Source organism: Penicillium mononematosum (genome assembly GCF_028829835.1).
Source record: "Penicillium mononematosum strain IBT 11891 chromosome Unknown utg000002l:1.0-8112719.0:1.0-8118358.0, whole genome shotgun sequence".
In the NCBI taxonomy this organism is placed as follows: Eukaryota; Fungi; Ascomycota; class Eurotiomycetes; order Eurotiales; family Aspergillaceae; genus Penicillium; species Penicillium mononematosum.
The window spans coordinates 1,157,656-1,178,007 of NW_026643272.1; the positions used below are offsets into that span (position 1 = coordinate 1,157,656).

The following is a 20,352-nucleotide window of genomic DNA, read 5'->3' on the forward strand; positions in this document are numbered from 1 at the left end:
CCAGCGGGGACGGTGTCCGCTTAATCAGCGGTATTTGTCTGTACAATCCGCAGGCATCTGCAGCTTCATTGCCGTTGGCATTGCCGCGAAGACTGGTGGAGCTGATCTGCAGACATCTAGTCCGCAAATAAACCTTCGGTCCTTATCCATTGGGAATGACGCTCGGCAAATCAATATACGATCGTCTGCTATTGTTTTGGTATCATATTTGGCCTAATTAACAAGGAATGATATTACGGAGCATAAGCAAAGACGACAAATGCTCAATTGCCGATCCTACGAGCATGCTGCTTCTAGCCCAGGACAGCAAAAAGAACTCAAGAGGCTCACTGCCTATGGTTTACCTTCTGACTACCTGTCAGAGAGATATAGGCCTCTGCTTCTAACGAATTTATCCCAGCTTACCTTTGGTTCTTCGACTATTTCCAACGAAGAATTTGTCGGCCTGGCTGTTAACCGGGGCACTCGTGCCAACGCGAGTGCCATGGGGATAGAATCTGCAGCGTTGACAGTTACGCTGATGGTCCTGGCATTCTGGGGCATTTCTACCGAGGTGGCTGTCGGCACCTATTCCCGAGTTCCCGCTGTTAAGCTGCAAGTCGAAAAGTTACCGCGGCTTTCAACCACGCCGGCTCATCTGTAATATCCCAATTCTATTCTAACAGCGGAATGGCGGTAACAAGTCCGTGCCATTTCTATCTTCTCCATAAGTTCCTAGAAGCCCTGAAACCTCTTCAGCAGCTGCCTCGTCTCATACTTTGCAGAGTCAACTCTTTACGGCATCACCATGTCCCAACCAACTCTAGTAACCTCACCTCCTCGATGCGTCAATTTTCGGCTTACATACCCAGCACCGTATGTTCTTCTTGTCACCTTCGAGCGTGAAAAGGCCATGAACAGCCTTACATTTGCCATGCACTGGGCACTGGCAGCCGTGTGGGACTGGTTTGATAGCGAGCCTGATCTGCGAGTTGCTGTCGTTACAGGCCAGGGCACAAAGTCATTCTGTGCTGGCCAAGATCTGTTGGAACTGCGCGGGAGAGGGACAGGTGACGACCCTAAGCAATATATCTACCCAAAAGGTGGATTTGCAGGCATTAGCCGCAGGTCGGGGAAGAAGCCAATTATCGCGGCTGTAAATGGTTATGCGCTTGGTGGAGGGTTCGAGATGGTGCTTAATTGGTAGGTACTGTGGGCCTTGAACGAATTGTGCCTTTATATCTGTACAATTTCTCATCGACTCTGTGTTTTCTGCTGCTGCCCGCTGAAACAAATTCTATCTGACCGATCTCAGTGACATGGTCGTCGCGTCACCAACTGCTTGTTTCGGTTTGCCTGAAGCTCTCCGTGGTCTATACGCGGCTGCCGGCGGCCTGCCGCGGCTCATGCACATAGTCGGGCCGTTCATCGCAACGGAAGTTGCTTTGACAGGCCTTCGCCTGTCTGCTCAGGAAGCTCTAGTCCATAAACTTGCTAATAGGGTTAGCAAGACAAATGAGTCATGCGTTGATGAGGCAATTGAGCTAGCACAAAAGTGTGCTGAAGTTAGCCCGGACGCAACTTTTGTTAGCAGAGTCGCGTTGAGAGAGGCATGGGAAACAGGAAGTGTGGAGAGAGGTGTTGAGTTGGTGGAGGGCAGATATCGGAAGCGATTGCATGAGGGAGAGAACAGCCGGGAAGGACTGAGGGCATTTGCGGAGAAAAGAAAGCCTAACTGGGTAGCTAGTAATCTTTAGACACGTTCTAGGGATGAGAACAAGGGAGTCCTATCTGGCAACTAAATAATCGAGAGTACTTTGCTATACTGTATGTACTTATACAGGGTAAGACGATTACTGATCGGGTATAGACACAGACTAATTTTTGGAAAGCTACGATATATATATGCAATATTAACACTGGCAGGGAAACTTGGTAATTTGATTTGTTCGGATCGTAGTTGTTTTCTTACGCTTGAAAGTAAAGCATCTGTTATACTGCTATATCTCTCTAGCATTTTGAGCTGAATACTTAATAGAGATGCGATGCAGATGGAGAATCAATGGAGAAAACACTGTGTGGATTGACTGTCTCGCACGAGGAGAGGAGGAAGAGAAGGAAATGAGAGAGAGCTATCAAACTGGGGGTTCTATCACATAGTGATGCCTCAGGCATCCAACAATACTGCATCATCAAATCATCAAATCACAGTTTTGCCTGTTTACCCATCAACTTCTGCGCTTTACTTAGTGCCTCCACCGCACCCTGAACCATCTCCTCCACTATATCCTTTGCTGGCTGATTTGGCTTGTTGATCAAACCTGCCACTATCCCCATCGGCCTCAACGTCGCCTGCTCCTCAAGGTCCTCCGTCAATGCACCGGTGTCATGCATTCTATCCAACTCATGTTCCATTACCACGATGCCTCGAGACTGCAGGGCTCTCATTTCCTCTGCACGATTGGCTTCCCAATCTGCCACAAGAGGGGTTTTCAGCGCACGGAGGGGGCGGCCAGACCAGAAAGTTGATCTAATTGTCGAATCGAAGGTTGCTTTTATGATCCTGTGGTAGTCAGAGAATGACACGGTACAAGTAACAGTAATAATGAAACTGACTGATCCTTTGCAATTTCGGGGGCACCTGACTCCTTGCAAGCAACAAACCGAGTGCCAACCCATACAGCACTCGCGCCGAGTGACAAAGCGGCAGCGAGACTACGACCATCGGCCATGCCGCCTGCTGCGACCAGCTGAACTGGCTGGCCCGTGAGACTCGATTTGTACCTTTGACAGACGTCGGCACAGGCAGGAACAAGGATACTGTGAGAGTATGTCAGTAGTAGACCAAAATACAAAGTCACTGAGACCAGACCTTGTTGAAATATCCCCCGTATGACCGCCAGCCTCGCCTCCTTGGGCACAGATTATGTCTGCGCCATTTTCGCAAGCTCGGACGGCATGCTGAAAATTTGTCAGTATGTTGAGAATGAGTTGACGCCGTGGAATAATTACCTTGGGATGGCCGACCATGTTCTTAAGGGAAGTACTCCGGTCAGTCAGGCTTCAAGTAAATTGACAGGACAACATCATTCTTATTCTTACCATGTACAATACGCCGGCAGCATGCAGCTTATTAACAACATCGCGTGGAGGAAGGCCAACTGCCGCAACGAAAAGCTTCGCTCCACTCTCGATTATAATATCAATGAGCTCGTCCAGTTGACCTTTGGTATAGTCTCTCTGATTTTGGTATTAGCAAGCACAAGCCAGTTCCAGCCACAATCTCGTCTAGGCAGGGCACCCACGTTTGTTTTGCGGGCCGATCCTCCAACCTGGGGCAGTAAAAGATCAACACCGAAAGGCAGAGACGGATCTTTAAGGTGTTCCTACAGAGGCAGGAGTTATTTTCGGCGAAATAGATCAAACCAAGTCCCTTTCGCAAATTACCTTCACCTCAGCGAGTAACTCCCGAAGCATGGATGGTGTATATCTGACTCCTCCAATTACTCCAAATCCACCTGAGACTTCCGTCAGCTAAATGTATTCTCCTTCCTGTTATTGAGAATAGAGACTCACCCGCGTTTGACACTGCTGCGACCAGGGGCGCTTTGGACGTATTTCCCATTCCCGCCAAAAGTATGGGGTGCTCGCAGCCTAACAGGCGTGTGACCGGAGTGGTAAGAGACATGATGAATCGTGGACAACAAGGAGAACCAGGGATTGGGATAGCCGAAGCTTAAAGAGTAAAATGCTGTGTAAACCTTGCTAGTGGACCTGGCTCAATAACGGCTCTTATTGCGATGGTACCTTTCCTCAAAAATTAAATAACGACGGAAGCGTCTTCAACCAAGCTAAAAGCCGAGCCGCGGGCAGACACAGCCTGTCGGATAGACGGCTTGCGCTTGCAGGATTGCGGCGGATAATGTTCTCCGACAGAGCTTGGTGGTTTTGAAACTAGAATATGTACCGAGTAATAAGCTAGGCTAATTAAATCAATGTAATTTGATAAAACTAAGCTCTAATTGTGGTCTTATTCTGAATAAGCCACCTTAATATTGATTTAATTTAATATAGGTTTTAGACGTATCTATAAAATAGGTTACTGATATAGGGCTGCAGGTTAGGGTGTCGGACAGTCTGAGGCCCCAACCCACCCTAACCTGGACCCAGGCGTGTCTATGCTATAGTAATTTACTAATAACCATGTTCGCAATATTTCTTAAGGTAGTACCAATACTAGCGCGGTCAAGAATTTTGGCGCACGAGTATGTAGATTAGGATCATTCGGGGGACTTTTTGAGCCGGGGTAGCTTGCGCTGATCATGGACGGAATAAGACACAAACCGAGGTATTGGCATATAGCCGCATGAAGCACGAAGGGAACGACGCTCAGCTTCCGCATTGTTCCTTCAGAAATTCCCCGCAGGCAGCTCGCAAATAACGCAGGCATGTTGAAACACCTCGGCAATTTAATTCATCTGTCGAGCCCTGGAAATGAGGGCCTCACACATGTTTTGAGCTATCTTTCACCGGCCTCGCTTCAACATTATTCTTATACCTTCCCTGAATTTACATGCCTGAAGTCTTTGAGCTCTTAGCACTCGTCACCACCGCTGAAGTTCTATTCGGACCTTCATTTTGATTTGGCCGTTTTCACCACCGTTGCAAAATGTATACTCCAATTGTTGTAGGCGTTGGCGATGTCATTAATAGGTCCAAAAAGGCAGAGGATGCGATTGAACCTCTGAAATTAATGAGCCAAGCCATCGAGACAGCAATAAAAGACACAGGGCTGTCGTCTGCCGCAGCCGCCAAACTGAAGTCGAGCATCGATAGCATTGATGCTGTCCGATGCTGGACGTGGCCATACCCTGACCTTCCTGGGTCACTCTGTGACATCCTGAAAATCAACCCGGAACATAGGCACTACCACCCCTTCAACTCAGGCAGTACCCCGGGTCTATTCTTCGATCAAGCCTCGCGAAGGATATCCTCGGGCGAAACCAAAGTCGCAGTCTTGACTGGTGGCGAAGCCCTAGCATCCAGTACGTGGGAGTCTGAGGATTTGATGTACCTATGCTAACAATCCGTAGTAAAAGCGTGTCTTGCTGAGGGTAAAATGCCGCCGCCTGGCTGGACAAATGTCGGCAGGAGTGTCAGTGATCCAACAGCCCGCCGGCTGGCGGATGGTACGCTCATGCAAAATCACGGTTACCCATCATCTACTAATACAAGGTAATAGATGTCGCGGGTCTCCATGGGATTGGTACGCCAATGCAGGGATATCCGTTGTTTGAGAATGGCTTCAGAGCCCACCGTGGTCAGTCAATCCCACAGAATATTGACGAGTCTGCGAAACTGTACGAACACTTCGCCGCTATTGCCTCCAAAAACCCGAATGCTTGGTTTTTTGGAAACTCGGAAACTGCAAACTCAATCAAAACAGTCACTAAACAAAATCGAATGATATGTTTTCCATGTAAGACTTGGATGGTTCTGAGCTTGATCGCCGAATGCTAATGTACCCAGATCCTCTTTTAATGAACGCGATGAACCTAGTCAATATCAGTGGAGCTGTCCTTTTGACTTCCGCTGAGTATGCTGCGGAACTAGGAATTCCCAGATCCAAATGGATATATGCTTTGGGCGGTGCTGGTACCAGGGACAGCCCTAACTGTAAGATCCAAACTACTGAGGCATCCTGATATCAGAGCTTACGCTTACTCTTTCAGTTTGGGAGCGCCCAAACTTTTACTCCAGTCCTTCCATCTCGAGATCACTGGATGCCGCAATTGAAGTCTCGGGACTGAGAAGGGAGGAAATTGACCTCTATGACTTTTATTCGTGTGTGGACCTTTCTTGTGCCTAGTCAATGCTTTAACACCTGTTGTAGATGCTTTCCCTATCGTCCCCAAAATTGCGGCCCATGCCCTCGGTTTACCAATCACCAACCATGCTCAACCTGTTACCCTGTTGGGGGGGGTCTTACTTTCTTCGGTGGTGCCGGGAACAACTACTCAATGCATGTAGGTCTCATCATACCTTGGATCTTGACACACAAACTCCGCTCCAGCTAATTTTCTTGATAGTCCATAATAGAGATGGCACGCGCACTACGCACCGGCAGAGGCCATAATGGGCTTGTTCTGGCAAATGGCGGCATAATGACCTACCAACATGTCGTTGTTATGTCAGTTCGACCTCGTCCGGACGGTTCGCCGTATCCCGTGCGACAACCTCTTCCTGAAGTAATCACAGACATTAGTATCCCGCCCATCGAGGCAAAGGCTGATGGCGAGGCGGTGCTTGAAGTGAGTCCCCTTCTTACTGCGAGCCCACTATCTGCTAACATCACACAGACATACACAGTTGACTACAACCGGAATGGCTTGCCGTTCCGTGGGTATATTATTGGGCGCATGAAGAGTAATGGTCACCGATTTTTGGCCAACCATGCGGATGAAAACACGTTGAAGCAGCTCTGTAGTACGAGCAAAGAGCCAATTGGCAGGAGTGGGTGGGTGAGGAACGACAGCCTCAGTGGGAAGAACTTGTTTAGATTCGAGAGTGAATGGAGGTTGTAGATGGACATCGGAATGGACAGCTTTGTTGAGTATACTAAATGACATGAGAGCCTGCCCCTCGAACAGATTCACCAAGCATGGGTTTCAATTCATGAAGCAAAGAAGCAACAAGGCTTAATAATAGTAAACCTGGAAACATTTTCGGCCCAGTAGTCGTCGGGTAGTCAGGTAGTTAGGTGAGTTTTGCCTACCAGCAGCTATACCTGACGACCCCCCTTTCATCCGTTTGCTCCCTCGGGTGATTTTCTATCGTTTACTCCCCTTTGGGTCCCGGGCCAGTGCAATTTCTGCCTTTCCTATCTTGCTTCAGATGGCGTGGAGTTCTGAACTAACTTAACCTGACGGAAGTGCCCTCTTGGGAGAAAATTAGACAGCAAAGACTGCCCATCTAGCGACCGTAACTCATCCACGTTCTGGAATCATTACACCCCCCATGCTGGAGGCTCATTTCGATTACTAGTGGACTGGTCGCTCGCGGTCTCTATGCTGCTCACTAATTGAAAAGTAAGATCATGCCTACGCCGTCTGGCGAATGTAGCCCCCCCATCAAAATACACTTGTCCACTCGACTGGAAGTATTCTTCTAATCAGGGATTATTCCAAAATCATTGATTCCAATTCTCTCAACCTCGCTATCTAGCAGGCGTACCCCCTTCACACCCAATACACGTCTCCCCTCGACATATTCTTGCAACTTAGGCTTTTAGGAGACTTCTAACTTCCACACCCGCCGATGACTTGGCGCCGCAAGCCGCGATACCACTTTCTTCGTCCATGGTGACTGAATTGACTTGCTCCATTGTTCACCCCCGAGACCATTTTCTGGGTTGTACACATGAATGGCAACATAAGGGGAAGCAAACTCCGCATTGTCGCCAAATGTAGTTACAAGTTTGTAGCGACTACCTGTACGCCATCCGGGGACATCACGTAGAATGGGCATGTGTTCCTCTTGATACCAGGCGTAAAAGTCCTTGATGACTTCTTCGGTTTCGATCGGCGACATGCCCGCGGTGATGACAACCGATCCCACCGGACGCTGGCGAGGCTCGATATCATCTCGTTTATTGAATGCAATGCGCTCATAAAGGTGGAAGTCGACTTTGCCAGGGGAATTGGTGCCCTTCTCGGCGGGGAGAAGTGACCGGATTAGGTCGTCGCTGATTAGGCTTGTATCTTCGATATGATAGCTGTTTTCATAGCGGTAGGGTTTGGCGTCTTCGACCTTATCAGTTGCTGTGAGGATGTCGACTCCGTAGACGCCTGGCAGCTGGGAGAATGCTCCCTGGCGCCAGGCATGGAAATCCGCGTCGCTCAACGAAGAAGGGCGATCGAATAGAACGCGTAAGAGACCGGTAGGCATAGTAAAGATATTTACGGACGAGTAAAGATATGTATGGATGGTGCTTTTTTGAATACAGGCCTTGATACTACGAGATTCGGCTGGTGAATGGCCTTCTTATCTAATGCAGATAAATGCCTCGGAATGCGAGATGCAAAAGCCGCCGGGGATCTGATCCCCGAGTAACCCCAACAGCCGCGCCGGAGTTCTGGCTCCCGAAGCAACCCCGCAGTGCTATCGGCTATCGTACTCCGGGCACTGTCCCGCCCCCAGGCAGAAGTGGCAGATTGAACATAATTACTATAATTCCTGTCCTTCTGACGGTGACAAGCATTTCAGTACCTGCCAACATCCCAGATTTCCAGATTTAACAACCATTGAGCTATGTTTGCTGTGCCGGAGATCCCACACTTTGACGAACTCCCCCTTCGCGAGGGCGATCCTCCACTCTCAGCCTGGGGACTGTGGAAGAAACCGGAATTCGGTGCCCTCAACTATCTAACCGACAAGGCTTTGGCGCAAGCTGCTCGCGATGAGATTCAGACTGGAGAAAGAGTATCTATGGAGTGGGTGCCCAGGCTCTGATACAAAAGCATGATATATGGGACAAGAAGCTTGCTAATGCTTCTGTAGCCTGCCCTTGGACTTGATAGATCCTCCTCTTCTGGGAAGACGAGGGTTTCAGAGAGAGATCATCAACAAGGCCCCCAAGGTTGTAAATGATGATGTGGTAAGTAACTTTCCACCCCTACTGTGTCGGCCAATGGTTAATCAGGTGATATGACCAAACTAGATTACGTTTAATACCCAAGGAAGCTCCCAGTGGGATAGTTTCCGACATTTTGCCTATCAGAAAGAGGGCAAGTTCTATAACGGGTGAGATAGGAAGCCATATATATGGCTTCACATTATCTAATACTGTATACAGAGCTACCCAAGATGACATTCATGGCGACCAGTCAAGCACCGTTGGATCTTCTTCCCTTTGGACAAAAGGACTGGGCGGTATTGCTGGTCGTGGCATCTTAATCGATTATTACACCTGGGCAAGTGAAAAGGGGATTGAATATAACCCTCTCAGCACACACGCTGTCCCCTTGGATGCGGTCAAGGACATTGCTCGCGAGAATGGTATCGAATTTCGTCCAGGGGATATTCTCTTTCTACGGACCGGTGAGCCAGTGAATTCTTGCCTGGTCTAATCCCATTATTGATTTTCCTATCTCTCTGCAGGCTTCGTCAATGGTTACTTGCAGCTCAACAGCACTCAACGAGAAGAAGTATCCAAGGCGCCTCGCTTCCCTGGGCTCAGCCAGTCACGAGAAACTACAGAGTGGCTATGGGAGCGACAATTCTCTGCTGTAGCAGGTGATAATCCAGCATTTGAGTGTGTCCGTATGTTGTCTTACCTATGTCATATCTGTTTTATGCGTGTATAAACTAAAACTGAACTAGCTTCGGCCAACCCTGAGTGGCTTTTACACCCTATTCTTCTTGCTGGGTGGGGCACCCCAATTGGCGAGTTGTTCGACCTCGAGGCACTGGCAGAAAAGTGCAAGAAATTGAAGCGTTGGTCGTTCTTTCTCACTTCGGCGCCGTTGAACTATACAGGGGCCGTGGCGACACCGCCCAATGCCATCGCTATCTTTTGATTCTGGCTATGAATATCTATCCAAGATATCAAAGCTTGCGGTGCTTGCTTGTATTTATGCCAATGGGCTAAATAGACATAGTTATATGACTTTCGTACCTGCTGAACAGGGTATAACACTAGACTGCTATTCCCAAGGCATATCGGGCCTCCGTAGCTTAAGAAATTGTGTCGAATTTTATTGCCAGTATGCATTATTTGATGCATATTCGGCGAGAGCAATTGAAAACGGAAGAGTGCATTACGCGCTTTACATATCAAGAGCCACTACTTGTGCACAAAATAGTGTGGTAAAATCCCCCTAAAAACCCACGAAGATATCCTATTGTTCCTATGGCTGTGGGTGTTTTTGGCGATGGAAGAAGACTAGCTCTTTACCCTAGCATATAATCTGGTGTCTACAAATTAAGCTTTGGTGTCTCAAATTTAGCCACCCTGCGCAGGTGCACACCACCTCGCTCAGCAATTCGAGATACAATATCACGAATAAATACCAAATCTTCCTGCTGACCTCCATTCATCAGAAAGCCCAGCATATGATTTCTCGCCTGTTCCGGACAATCAATCCCCAGTAAAGCTGAAACAATCACTTGCTGTGTCTCCGGGATGTCCAGGATGGCATCAAATGAGAAAATATAACCATACAACAGCTCTAGTTATACCATATTAATGCCTGGGCTGTTGAAATTGGTTCCTGGAGTATAGTAGACTCATGTACATACCTCTCGCGATGTGATAGTAATCAGGACCTGCGCTCAAGGTGCCACTCCCCTCATAATCAGGGATTTTGCCGTAGATCATCGAAAGCATCCGTTGACCTCGCTCAAGAGCCTTTTCCCGCGTGTCGGATTCTCTAAACTTTTGATCAGTGGGGCTAGTTGAAATAAGCTGACAGCTGCGTGATACCGGTGATATGTAGGATCCACGAGTTCGGACGGTGTAGCAGCCGCTAGTTGACGAAGGCTGGTTCCTGTCTATTTGGATTTGATTAGTTAGACAGCTTCCCATTTTCTCTCTTAATCTTGAGGTAGGCAAACGAAGATGAGATATACCTTAGCAGCTCCCATAATTCCACACAATTTGGTTAACCCTTCACGAATCTTCTGTGTCTCTTGAAACTGACTCTCTTTCGGGATATACTTTTCTAACAGGAGATTGTAAACGTTCGGGATCTCCTCGGGATAATTCAGTGCGCCCAAGGCCATGATTGCCGTTTGGTACCATTTAAACCGAGAGGATGGTTGGGTCTCGGACAAGGAGATCCAAAATTCACGATCAAATGGGGTAACACGAGTGCCTGCCATTGTGAGATTTCTATTTATCTTTTCTCCGGGCAGTAAAGATGGAGTCATGTCAGTTGACGAAACGTATATTTATTATGTCTCATTGTTAGCCTGATTGGAGGCTGGTGATAGTTGCCGTGGCGAAGTCGGAGCCGGTCGGACTTCAGATCTCCGTAGGAAATCGATTGCCGATGCTCTGCTGGAGGATAAATATTAAATTGCCATGAGACGTGGTTCTAGAAGAGAATCAATATCGCACCAAAGACAAGAAATAATACCACTGTATCCATTCCAGAATGGCACTGTGTCTTGTACCGTCAGTCAAATTCAACACCGAAACCGAAGCAAGTCAGGTACATTTTCATCATGTTTTGGGTATGAGCAGAGACAGATACTTATGAAGATATGCAGTTTCTCAACCACATCCGTGATGTATACGACGTTACATACAAAGATGAAGCCGAATGCCGGGCATACTGCTGGTTTCGCAAGAACGGTGACCCGAGCATAGTCCAGGGGTTTGAATTGTATGTTGTCCTATTTACCATTTGCCCAACGCTGCATAATGTAATGAACGATTTGACTAAATCTACCTGACCCGGTGTTACTTGCATACAGTTACGAAAATGAAAATGCCCTTGCAATCACACACCGATCCTCTGACCCATACAAGAAGATGAGACAGTTTCTCGGCACTGTGCAGATCGGACGCCCGAACGGTATAACACACCAACCACCATCTTCCATGACTCCAGTCGTGGACTCCCCTGCGTGATAAAAACGCAGTACTTCGCTTCGAAGAACTTAGCTACAAACTTACTATTACAAAGCTTGAAGTTTGCAGCCACGCCATCTATGCAGAGTCTACATTCGCACAGGTCTTGGAATCTTTGCAAAATCTTGCCTTTCAGATAAACAACTGTAACACGACGTTGGCATGTTTTGTGGGTATGATTGAAGAGAATGACAATGATCAATCTTCTGGAAATGGATCCTTGGGCGCACAGAGAACGGCTCATTTCTCAGTCGTCGAATGCTACTCCTCGGAAAGTTCTGATCGGGAGCAATTTGAGAGAAGGGGTCTATGCCTGTAAGCGTTCCCAGTAGGAGGCTGGCTTGTGTCAGGATGGTGGCTGACTTGAAACCTGCGCTAGGGCCAATATTACAAAAACAGTGGCTACAAGAGTGAGCATTACTGATTGCACTGATGGTTTTGGGTTTATGAGAGGCAAGCAATCTCAATAAATATGTACATATTTAGAGCGAATGCCCAATATATTTTGGAAGGTACTAGATATCGGTCGTCATTTCCTGGGAAGGTCATGTAAATCGGGTAAATTCGTCCCTGTATGTCGTATGGGTATGAAAAAGAAGAGAATACGTGCTTATCCAGGAGTCTACCATTTCCCTGCGCATGCAAGCTAAGTCTATTGCCCAAGTGGTAAACTAACTCTGATGAACAACCTTCTGAGCGATAGTCGTTCCAGCGAGGATGCCCCAGAGCGTAAAATATTACGCACTTGCCAGCATGAACATCTACCGTGCTGCCATGTGTGGCTCTGTTGTCGTCCAGTCGAAGAATCTCATGAGCCCTACAACAACCGTACGCCTTTAGTGGCGCTCATGTATCATCGTAGTGAAAGGTAGTTTACACAAAACCAAAGAATAAGAACCACATTCAGCTAATATGTTGTATTGTCTAGTGGATTTCGACATGGCTTGAAGACGAGGTATCCTGAGAGAGGCACCACTGCATGTTTTCCTCGAGTACAGTGTCCCACCGCTGTCCTGATGGTAGATCTGCAAATATCCGAAATCCGTGGGGCAAGCCGGGAAATATATGTACCTTGGTCGGGACCCTTTGTGTGTCAACTTCATAATGCCCCCAGAATATTGCAAATGATTGCAGAAGCAGTACACCTAGGGGGATTGACTTACCCATTTTCCTTCAGTTTCTCGGCATAAGTGAGCCCTTCGTCTCTCAGGAGGTCCTGCCCCGCTACCAGGAAGCAAGTCTTGGGCATTCCCTTAAGCTTTTCCGACTCATTGAGGGCCGTGTTGAAGTATGCATCATTGACTGCAGCGGGCCCGAGAAGATCCGCAAATCGTTTCAGAGACGACCAGGGGAGGACAGGCGCGAGCTGGTTCTGCGTGAACGACGAGAATTCGGTTTTAGGAAACGGATTTGTGGATGGATGAAGCAACCATGGACAGCACAGAATTTGGCCTTTGATAAGAAGGAGTCCGTTCAACCGGTCAGCCTGCGCCAGTTCATTGTGTTTGGTCACAACCGCTGCTGCGAGTCCGGCGCCTGCGGAGATCCCACTCACAATGAGTTGAGAAGGGTCTCCGCCGATATCAGAGATGTGGGCTGTCAGCCACTCAAACGAGTCCCATGCATCGTTGAACTGGGTTGGCCACGAATACTCGGGTGTATGCCTGTAGTTTACACTGACCACAATGCAGCCAGGGCTCGGATACGAAGCCACTAATCGCGCGCGGCTCGCGTCTTCCGTCTCAACGGTGCCAAAAAGATACCCTCCTCCATGAAAATACAGCTGGACCGGTAGCAGCGTTGATTCGGCGTCGGGCTTTCTTGGTTTGTAAACCCGGGCAGTGATGTTTTGGAAGTCCCTTGTCAAAATGGAGTAGTCCCGCCAAGTGACCGTTTCCAGGAGGCCTGCTTAATCGGGAACGTGACCGCGTCGCGTCAGCAGGGCTCCTAACACTTCTTCGTGTAAATATTCTCAAAATGACTGACCTGGTGTCTCTTTCAATATTTTCTGCGCCCCGGCAACACGCACCGAATTCGTCACCGTGCGGAGCTCTTGCGGTTTAATCGTGGCTGCTGGCGGCTGGGCAAATCCGGTCGAGCGCACGAATTCCTCCCACTCCGCAACAGGTCCCTGGTACTGAGAGAAGTCCATGTTATTCTTAAGGTGGTGCGGGAGCGCAGCAGAGGGATCCCTCAGTCATGTGTAAATCCACATTTTTATGGAAATGGCCCGGAGATCAAATCGCCGAGAGGGCGGCGCTGTACTCCGTATTTACCGAGGTTTCATCATTCCTCCGAATGATGGTATGGCTGCCCAGAGCTTGGCTTACTCCAGTGCGAAGCATCTGGTAACGCTAGATGATCATACAGGTGCAATTCGATGTGGTGCGCGGGCAAGAGTTACAGAATATCCGTCTGTGGCAGGACTGATACTACAGAAACCGCATGGCTAGCAGCAGCCTGCTGGGGTCTGTGGGATCGCAGTCGCATCGGAAAACATTTTGGGTGGCAAGAGTAGCCCGGTAGACGATATCCGGTTCAAGGGCCGCCTGTATCGAGGCCGGAAAACACGGTCCGTCAGCGAATTCGTGCTTATAGGAGCACGGGCGCACCAGCACGGCTCTCTAACTTAAGTAAGTCTGACAATTCTCAGCTACAGGGCAGTTATCAGGATATTGAAAAAAAAATTCAGGAGAACACCTGTGCACCAGAATGTCTGCATCCGACCTCGTTGATAGCCCCCAGGCGAATGGGAAGACTATACCAGGTACAAGCACTCAAAATGCGCCAACCGAAGCCGGCCAGTCAGCTAAACCTGTTGCTGCTGAATACCACATCCCTCTTTGGGACGTTCCCTCCTACAGCGTACCGAGGAAGCTGCGCGTAATCACGATTGGCGCTGGCTTCTCTGGTTTGACATTCGCCTACAAGCTGCGGTACGAGAATCCGGAGATGGAAAAGATTGTGTCCAACACCATTTTCGAATCTCGGTCCGACATAGGCGGGACTTGGCTTGTTAATACATATCCTGGCGTGCAGTGCGATGTCCCGTCCCACATATATGCGTTCCCCTTTGACCCCAACCCAGACTGGGGACATTACTATTCCTCTGGGGCTGAAATCCAGGAATACATACAGAAAACAGTCAAAAAATGGGGTCTCGATCGGGATGTCCAACTGAACTCGAAGGTGGTTGGCCTCTACTGGCTGGAACACTTGGCTCAATGGAAGGTCACAGTCGAACGAAACGGTCTTCAGAGAGACGAGTATGCCGATGTTGTCATCTCTGCACAAGGTTTCCTCAACTCCTGGAAGTGGCCAGATATACCTGGATTGCACGACTTTAAGGGCCACAAAGTGCACTCGGCATCATGGGACCACTCTTATGACTACTCTCATAAACGGATTGGTATTATCGGGAACGGGTCTTCGGCGATTCAAATCCTTCCACAACTGGCCAAGCTTGAAGGGACAGAGATTATCAGCTTCCAGAGAAGCCCTACCTGGGTCGTGTCACGTACAGACCCCGGAAAGCTTCTGGGACGGCCCAATTCTGGATCGAATCCGGCCTACACAGAGGAAGAGCGCAAACGGTTCCTTGAAGAGCCTGAGGCGCACCACAAATACAGGAAGAGCTTGATCCACGCGTTTAACAAAGGATTTAGTATGGTTAGTAAAGATCCTGTCCCTGTGGAGTCCAATTCTTGCTAACGCTATAGAAATTTACAGTACCTGAAGAATTCGCAAGAGAATATTGCCGCCCAAGAGTTTGCAGCGCGCCAAATGGCCGAGAAATTACAACATGACCCAGAACTGTGTGCGAAGCTGATACCAAACTGGGAAGTTGGATGTCGGAGAATAACTCCAGGCGCTGGATATCTCGAATCATTTTTGCAGCCAAATGTGCAGTTAAAACAGAGTTCTATCGCGGAGATTACTGAAGACTCGGTCATCACGACAGATGGTGTCAAGTACCCTGTTGATGTTGGTAAGTACAACTGCCCATCATCATTTTCTGTCGGCTGTGAGAATTAATTTATCTTTAGTTGTATGTGCTACCGGGTTTGATGTCTCACACTGCCCGTACTATCCAGTTATCGGCCGTGATGGCGTTAGCCTTGCGGATAAATGGGCTGATGAGCCTGAATCGTATTTGTCATTGGCTTGTCCAGACATGCCGAACTATTTCATTTTCACGGGGCCCAACGCTGTTGTCGGCCACGGATCCCTGATCGAGGCCCTTGGTTGGACAGCGGATTACATGATCAAATGGATGGAGAAGATCGCCTCTGAAGATATCAGCTCAATTGAGCCGAAACAAAGCGCTGTGGATAATTTCATCGCCTATGGAGACCGTGTGCATGAGACCCTTACCTGGACCGGTGGATGTCGAAGTTGGTATAAGAAGAACAGGGTCGACGGTAGGGTAACTGCCACCTTCCCTGGCAGCGCCTTGCTATATAGGCGGATGATTTCGGATATCCGGGGAGAGGATTGGGATATCCGATACCGTTCTCCGAACAAGTTCAGATTCATGGGCAACGGCTTCATGGAATATGAATGTGGAGGGACGAATGACTTGGCGTGGTATGTCAAGCAAGTAAGAGGTAGCTAGGGGTCATGCAGAGTGTTTCATTCAGCGCCATCACGAAAGTTGAGGACGAAAATGACTGTTTCGATTCTTTCCTGGTCTGAAAACGGGGTGTTGAGATGGTGGTGTAGCTGATGAAGCCAGATGTGTGTACTATCTTCAAATTTGGAATGTTCAATGCCAGGATTGGTTTTACCCTTGACCTGTCATCCTTGCCTCCTGCTTATCCGCTCCATTACATTCCAGGATACCACTACCCCCCAGCATTATCTGTTGGTGCTACGTGTGGTATGAGACTAGGAGAAGACCACTTCTACTATTCAGAATATGATTACGGTCCTGGTGCCGCATTTGAGAACATGACCGTGGCTTTTATCTGTCTAGTACGTTTACCTTGTTTCTCCAAGCGATGGCTATTGGTCGACGAACGAGGCTGATATCAGTCGACAGCCCATAGCGTTGGCTACTTTACAATCCGTGCCGCCTGTCGAATGGCTCTCGTTGTCCGACTGGAAGGTCGCGAAGACTGTAACGTAAAATAACAGAACAAAAACGGTGCTCGTTAAATCTCCAATACGCAGGTGACGGCTATTACATGTGCCTTGCGGCCAGGTGCTTTTGGAAGTTGTTCTTTCTTGTTCATTCTGCTTCGATTCTCCATTTTGAGGATGCCAAGAAGCTGAAGGCCAAGTTATGGTGGAGCAGCAAGTCAGGCTTCAACCATGGCGCGGTGCATACGACCGGCAACCTGGCCATTTAAGCGGCTCCCATTGGCTCGTTCCCCGTGTTAGAGGACCGGTTCATCGGTGTAAGCCCGTTTCGAGCATACATGTCATAATAGTCGGCTATTAGAGGCATAGATTAGCAGCAGGCGTCAAGCCTAGAACATATTCGACAGGAACCTTAGACGAGTCCAAGGCCGCTACCTGGAAGAGCACCCCGGTCTCCGGTGAGCGTGTTGTTATATCCCTCAAACCTCTTCATGTAGACCAACAACCACATCGATACTCCAGTAACCAATCTATAGCCGGATAGACTCATGGCATGAGAAGAGTAGCCGAGGTCCACATTGCCCGTGCGTCATAGACAGTCTGACCTCGCCAAAGACATGCGGGGAAAGAAGCAAAAGGTCAAAGCCGGGGTCGGAAGAGCCGGGGAGTTTGCGGCGGGTTCGCGGGGAGTTCGTGGGGAAACCGCAGTCCGAGCACCACCAGCTCCTTGTCCAGTTTCACCTTTCATAAGCCACCCAAGCAGCATATGCTGGCAATACCAGTGTTGAAGTGAGAATGGTACGGAACACAATGGCTGGTAAAATAAGCGCGAGGAAGCAGGCCGTGCGAAATAACCACGCATGCAGCTTCTGCAGAGCCCGCAAGGTATGTTCCACCGATTCACTCGCCTCTCCACCTCGCTAGGAGATCTAACCATCTAGCGTGGAGCTAGGTCAAATGCGACGGGGTACATCCAGAATGTGGTTTGTGCCGATCAGAGAATGTCCATTGCACATACGAGCAGGATCGACGACAAATATCTCGAGTGTCTCCGGCTGTGGTCCAGCGCATGGCTGACCAGCTGGCGGAGATGGGAGAAAGGCTCAAAAAACTGGATTACCATATCGCACAGCAACAATCTAGTCAGTTGCGGACTCTTTCAGACACCACAATGTCAATTCTTTCACCACTGCGTGCCAGCACCCAGGCCATTGACAACGTGTTTGCGGGCACTTCGCCATCTCAAAACTTAGAGAGTATACTGTTCCATGCTCCTGAGTCGGCTTTATGCCCAAGTGATAATCAGGGAATCTCTGTGGAGATACATACTGGTGTTGAAAATGACGGAGGTCACATATCCGTGTACGGCCCCAGCTCAACATTCAACCCGCCTCTCTCACATGCCTCCCACCACCACCAGTCGCGTTCGCCTGGTCGAGCAACTAGATCTTCTCGGAATACGCCAGGGTTATCTCAGAATAACATAGACGACATAGCCGCAGAGAAAGCCCGTCTATTTGCCAATTCGGCACTCCAGTTCCAGAAGGAATGGACGTATATGACCGAACGAAAGTTCGACCTGGACGGTTTGGACTTCGATACAGCCTGGAATCTACTCCAGCTCCACTGGAATCATCATCATCAAGCATACTTGATCACCTACAGGCCCGCAATAATGCACAGCCTTGCAACAAATGGGCCATATGTTAACAAACTCCTCCTGAACGCCATCTTCTTGGCATCTGCGCTCATTATAGATCGCGAGGAGTTAAACGACGGCTCAACCAGCAGGCAGTCACTCATTGCGAGGTTCTTCTCTCGCATCCAGCAGCTCACCGTTGCTGAGCTTGAAAGATCAAGCGTTGCAAGTGCAGTTGCTTTCAACATCATCAGCTCCAGCTTAGTCTCGCGTGGCTATCAAACAGCTGGCTGGCATTACTCAGGCCTGGGGTATCGCATGATAATTGACTTTGGGTCTACACGTGGACTCGCATAAGGTTCACTTTACTCACTCAGACCCATCTCAGACTGTCCGCAGTTTTACAGAAGTCGACCGGGAGTTGCACCGCCGTGTGTATTGGGGCGCGTACATAAACGACAAGTTCCAGTCTTTATATTTTGGGCGCCAGCCAGCTCTCATGGCAAGTGGTGCCGAGCCGTCAAGAGAATGTCTTGATACCTTTGAGGAACTGGAGTTGTGGGAGCCCTATGTGGATTCTACTTCCGCCGTCTCACCATCTACTTATGAGCCCCAACCAGCCTACACCGTGTCCACATTCCACTCATTCATATGCCTAGCCGACATCATGGCTGGAATTTTGACGAGCCTATACTCGCCGCAGGTGCAGTCTCAGTCCAAGGATAGAATACTGGAGAGCACTGAAGAGCTGCAGAAACGCCTAGAGCTGTGGGAATTAAATCTCCCAACGCATCTCCAATACGAACCCTCTTGGGGAAAAGCACCTCCAGCCCATCGCTTCAACCCACCGTTCGTATCCCTCTCAATATGCCAGTACTATCAGAACCCGAACTCATACATTGTGAATTATAGAATGACGTTTCACATGCTCCATATCCTCCTCCACCGCCCCTTTCTACAAGGAGGGCACCTCTGGCATCTAAGGAACATGAACAACAACGCGCATAGCGAAATCTGCCTCTCCTCTGCTATACAGATTTACGAACTGGCAAAAGTTTACCGCGACAGCTTCACCCTTCGACGAGCAACCTATATGTTCTCCTACTGCCTCATATGCGCGGCCTCGGTAATCCCATTTGCAGCGTCGGATCCAGACGATCCGTCGCAACGGCATATGACAGGGTGGTTCTGGATTGCGCTCAAGGAGCTGCAAAACGGAGCTAATTTTGGGATGAGACGTCCGATCATGATTATCAGGTCGCTGATTGAGCACGCAGGGCTGGATTTGGATAGTATACTTGCGCAGACGACTGGCCTGGGAACAGGGACAAGGCCTGTGTATGGTACAAAGTCTCATCTGGACCATGGCTACATCCACGTTCCGGGTGTAGAAGATGAGAGTGGCTTACCGCCAGCTCAAGGTCTGGATCCGGATGCGCAGGTGGATGTGCTGGAGGATCGTGATTTTCAGCGCCTGTGTCAGGATCTCTTCTCGAGAGACATTGATGGCCGCGCGGCTCCGCAAGAGAACGGCTTTTATGAGGATGCATTGCTTTATGGGTTATTTAGACAGACATAACTCCGCCCTTTGGAAATGCAACTTAATTATGTCTAGCGTGTGCAGGAAGAATTATGTCGCAAGTGAAATTACATTCCGAGTCAAAAACAGGCCCCATTATGACCTTCATGGATTTAGATTTGGAAAAACGTATACAGGCAGCAGAGCAGGTTAATTTGCTACGAGGTGGATAGCAAGGTGGACAATGAGCTTTTACAGCGCCCCGAAAAGCTTAGGTATCATAAGCTTTTCTAGCGTCCCAGAAAGCTTAGGCACCAGCATTTCCCCGGATTATCCGTGCCCCAGTCCGGAGATGAGATCGCCGTCAACGACCAGGCATAGACCTCGGCTTTGGTATTTTCCGCGCACTAACTTTCGATGGGCTGGGCGGAGCAATCTGGCCACCATAGACGGCCGTATACGGCGATCTGATTTCCGAACCGAGGTGTGGGGAACCTT

General features: G+C 49.0%; 11 protein-coding genes across 11 annotated transcripts; 7 read left to right on the forward strand and 4 right to left on the reverse strand.

Moving 5' to 3' along the window:
* Nucleotides 1–284: 284 nt before the first annotated feature.
* On the forward strand, nucleotides 285–643 carry N7519_002184 (uncharacterized protein; the record flags this gene model as incomplete). The annotated part of the gene is made up of 2 exons (XM_057288962.1): nucleotides 285–338; nucleotides 401–643. The coding sequence occupies 2 exons, from the start codon at nucleotides 285–287 to the stop codon at nucleotides 641–643; spliced, it is 297 nt and encodes a 98-aa protein (XP_057150164.1).
* A 144-nt stretch (nucleotides 644–787) lies between these two features.
* On the forward strand, nucleotides 788–1,736 carry N7519_002185 (uncharacterized protein; the record flags this gene model as incomplete). Its single annotated transcript, XM_057288963.1, has 2 exons — nucleotides 788–1,182; nucleotides 1,295–1,736. 2 exons carry the CDS (start codon nucleotides 788–790, stop codon nucleotides 1,734–1,736), a joined length of 837 nt encoding a protein of 278 aa, XP_057150165.1.
* Nucleotides 1,737–2,184: 448 nt separating this feature from the next.
* On the reverse strand, nucleotides 2,185–3,667 carry N7519_002186 (NAD(P)H-dependent flavin oxidoreductase; the record flags this gene model as incomplete). Its single annotated transcript, XM_057288964.1, has 8 exons — nucleotides 2,185–2,542; nucleotides 2,596–2,799; nucleotides 2,852–2,940; nucleotides 2,992–3,012; nucleotides 3,082–3,219; nucleotides 3,285–3,365; nucleotides 3,427–3,497; nucleotides 3,556–3,667. 8 exons carry the CDS (start codon nucleotides 3,665–3,667, stop codon nucleotides 2,185–2,187), a joined length of 1,074 nt encoding a protein of 357 aa, XP_057150166.1.
* A 981-nt stretch (nucleotides 3,668–4,648) lies between these two features.
* N7519_002187 (uncharacterized protein) lies at nucleotides 4,649–6,563 on the forward strand (the record flags this gene model as incomplete). Its single annotated transcript, XM_057288965.1, has 8 exons — nucleotides 4,649–5,024; nucleotides 5,073–5,168; nucleotides 5,222–5,458; nucleotides 5,509–5,655; nucleotides 5,712–5,823; nucleotides 5,873–6,005; nucleotides 6,069–6,290; nucleotides 6,339–6,563. The coding sequence occupies 8 exons, from the start codon at nucleotides 4,649–4,651 to the stop codon at nucleotides 6,561–6,563; spliced, it is 1,548 nt and encodes a 515-aa protein (XP_057150167.1).
* A 703-nt stretch (nucleotides 6,564–7,266) lies between these two features.
* Nucleotides 7,267–7,926, reverse strand: N7519_002188 (uncharacterized protein; the record flags this gene model as incomplete). The annotated part of the gene is made up of 1 exon (XM_057288966.1): nucleotides 7,267–7,926. The coding sequence occupies one exon, from the start codon at nucleotides 7,924–7,926 to the stop codon at nucleotides 7,267–7,269; it is 660 nt and encodes a 219-aa protein (XP_057150168.1).
* A 363-nt stretch (nucleotides 7,927–8,289) lies between these two features.
* On the forward strand, nucleotides 8,290–9,557 carry N7519_002189 (uncharacterized protein; the record flags this gene model as incomplete). The annotated part of the gene is made up of 6 exons (XM_057288967.1): nucleotides 8,290–8,471; nucleotides 8,539–8,635; nucleotides 8,699–8,781; nucleotides 8,834–9,078; nucleotides 9,139–9,300; nucleotides 9,361–9,557. 6 exons carry the CDS (start codon nucleotides 8,290–8,292, stop codon nucleotides 9,555–9,557), a joined length of 966 nt encoding a protein of 321 aa, XP_057150169.1.
* Nucleotides 9,558–9,954: 397 nt separating this feature from the next.
* Nucleotides 9,955–10,860, reverse strand: N7519_002190 (uncharacterized protein; the record flags this gene model as incomplete). Its single annotated transcript, XM_057288968.1, has 4 exons — nucleotides 9,955–10,208; nucleotides 10,279–10,409; nucleotides 10,463–10,530; nucleotides 10,609–10,860. 4 exons carry the CDS (start codon nucleotides 10,858–10,860, stop codon nucleotides 9,955–9,957), a joined length of 705 nt encoding a protein of 234 aa, XP_057150170.1.
* A 275-nt stretch (nucleotides 10,861–11,135) lies between these two features.
* N7519_002191 (putative quinol monooxygenase) lies at nucleotides 11,136–11,614 on the forward strand (the record flags this gene model as incomplete). The annotated part of the gene is made up of 3 exons (XM_057288969.1): nucleotides 11,136–11,192; nucleotides 11,251–11,366; nucleotides 11,458–11,614. The coding sequence occupies 3 exons, from the start codon at nucleotides 11,136–11,138 to the stop codon at nucleotides 11,612–11,614; spliced, it is 330 nt and encodes a 109-aa protein (XP_057150171.1).
* Nucleotides 11,615–12,538: 924 nt separating this feature from the next.
* N7519_002192 (alpha/beta hydrolase) lies at nucleotides 12,539–13,766 on the reverse strand (the record flags this gene model as incomplete). The annotated part of the gene is made up of 3 exons (XM_057288970.1): nucleotides 12,539–12,698; nucleotides 12,778–13,519; nucleotides 13,601–13,766. The coding sequence occupies 3 exons, from the start codon at nucleotides 13,764–13,766 to the stop codon at nucleotides 12,539–12,541; spliced, it is 1,068 nt and encodes a 355-aa protein (XP_057150172.1).
* Nucleotides 13,767–14,326: 560 nt separating this feature from the next.
* Nucleotides 14,327–16,742, forward strand: N7519_002193 (flavin-containing monooxygenase; the record flags this gene model as incomplete). Its single annotated transcript, XM_057288971.1, has 5 exons — nucleotides 14,327–15,283; nucleotides 15,344–15,602; nucleotides 15,661–16,201; nucleotides 16,390–16,588; nucleotides 16,656–16,742. 5 exons carry the CDS (start codon nucleotides 14,327–14,329, stop codon nucleotides 16,740–16,742), a joined length of 2,043 nt encoding a protein of 680 aa, XP_057150173.1.
* A 1,023-nt stretch (nucleotides 16,743–17,765) lies between these two features.
* Nucleotides 17,766–19,914, forward strand: N7519_002194 (fungal specific transcription factor domain-containing protein; the record flags this gene model as incomplete). The annotated part of the gene is made up of 2 exons (XM_057288972.1): nucleotides 17,766–18,646; nucleotides 18,735–19,914. 2 exons carry the CDS (start codon nucleotides 17,766–17,768, stop codon nucleotides 19,912–19,914), a joined length of 2,061 nt encoding a protein of 686 aa, XP_057150174.1.
* Nucleotides 19,915–20,352: the final 438 nt, after the last annotated feature.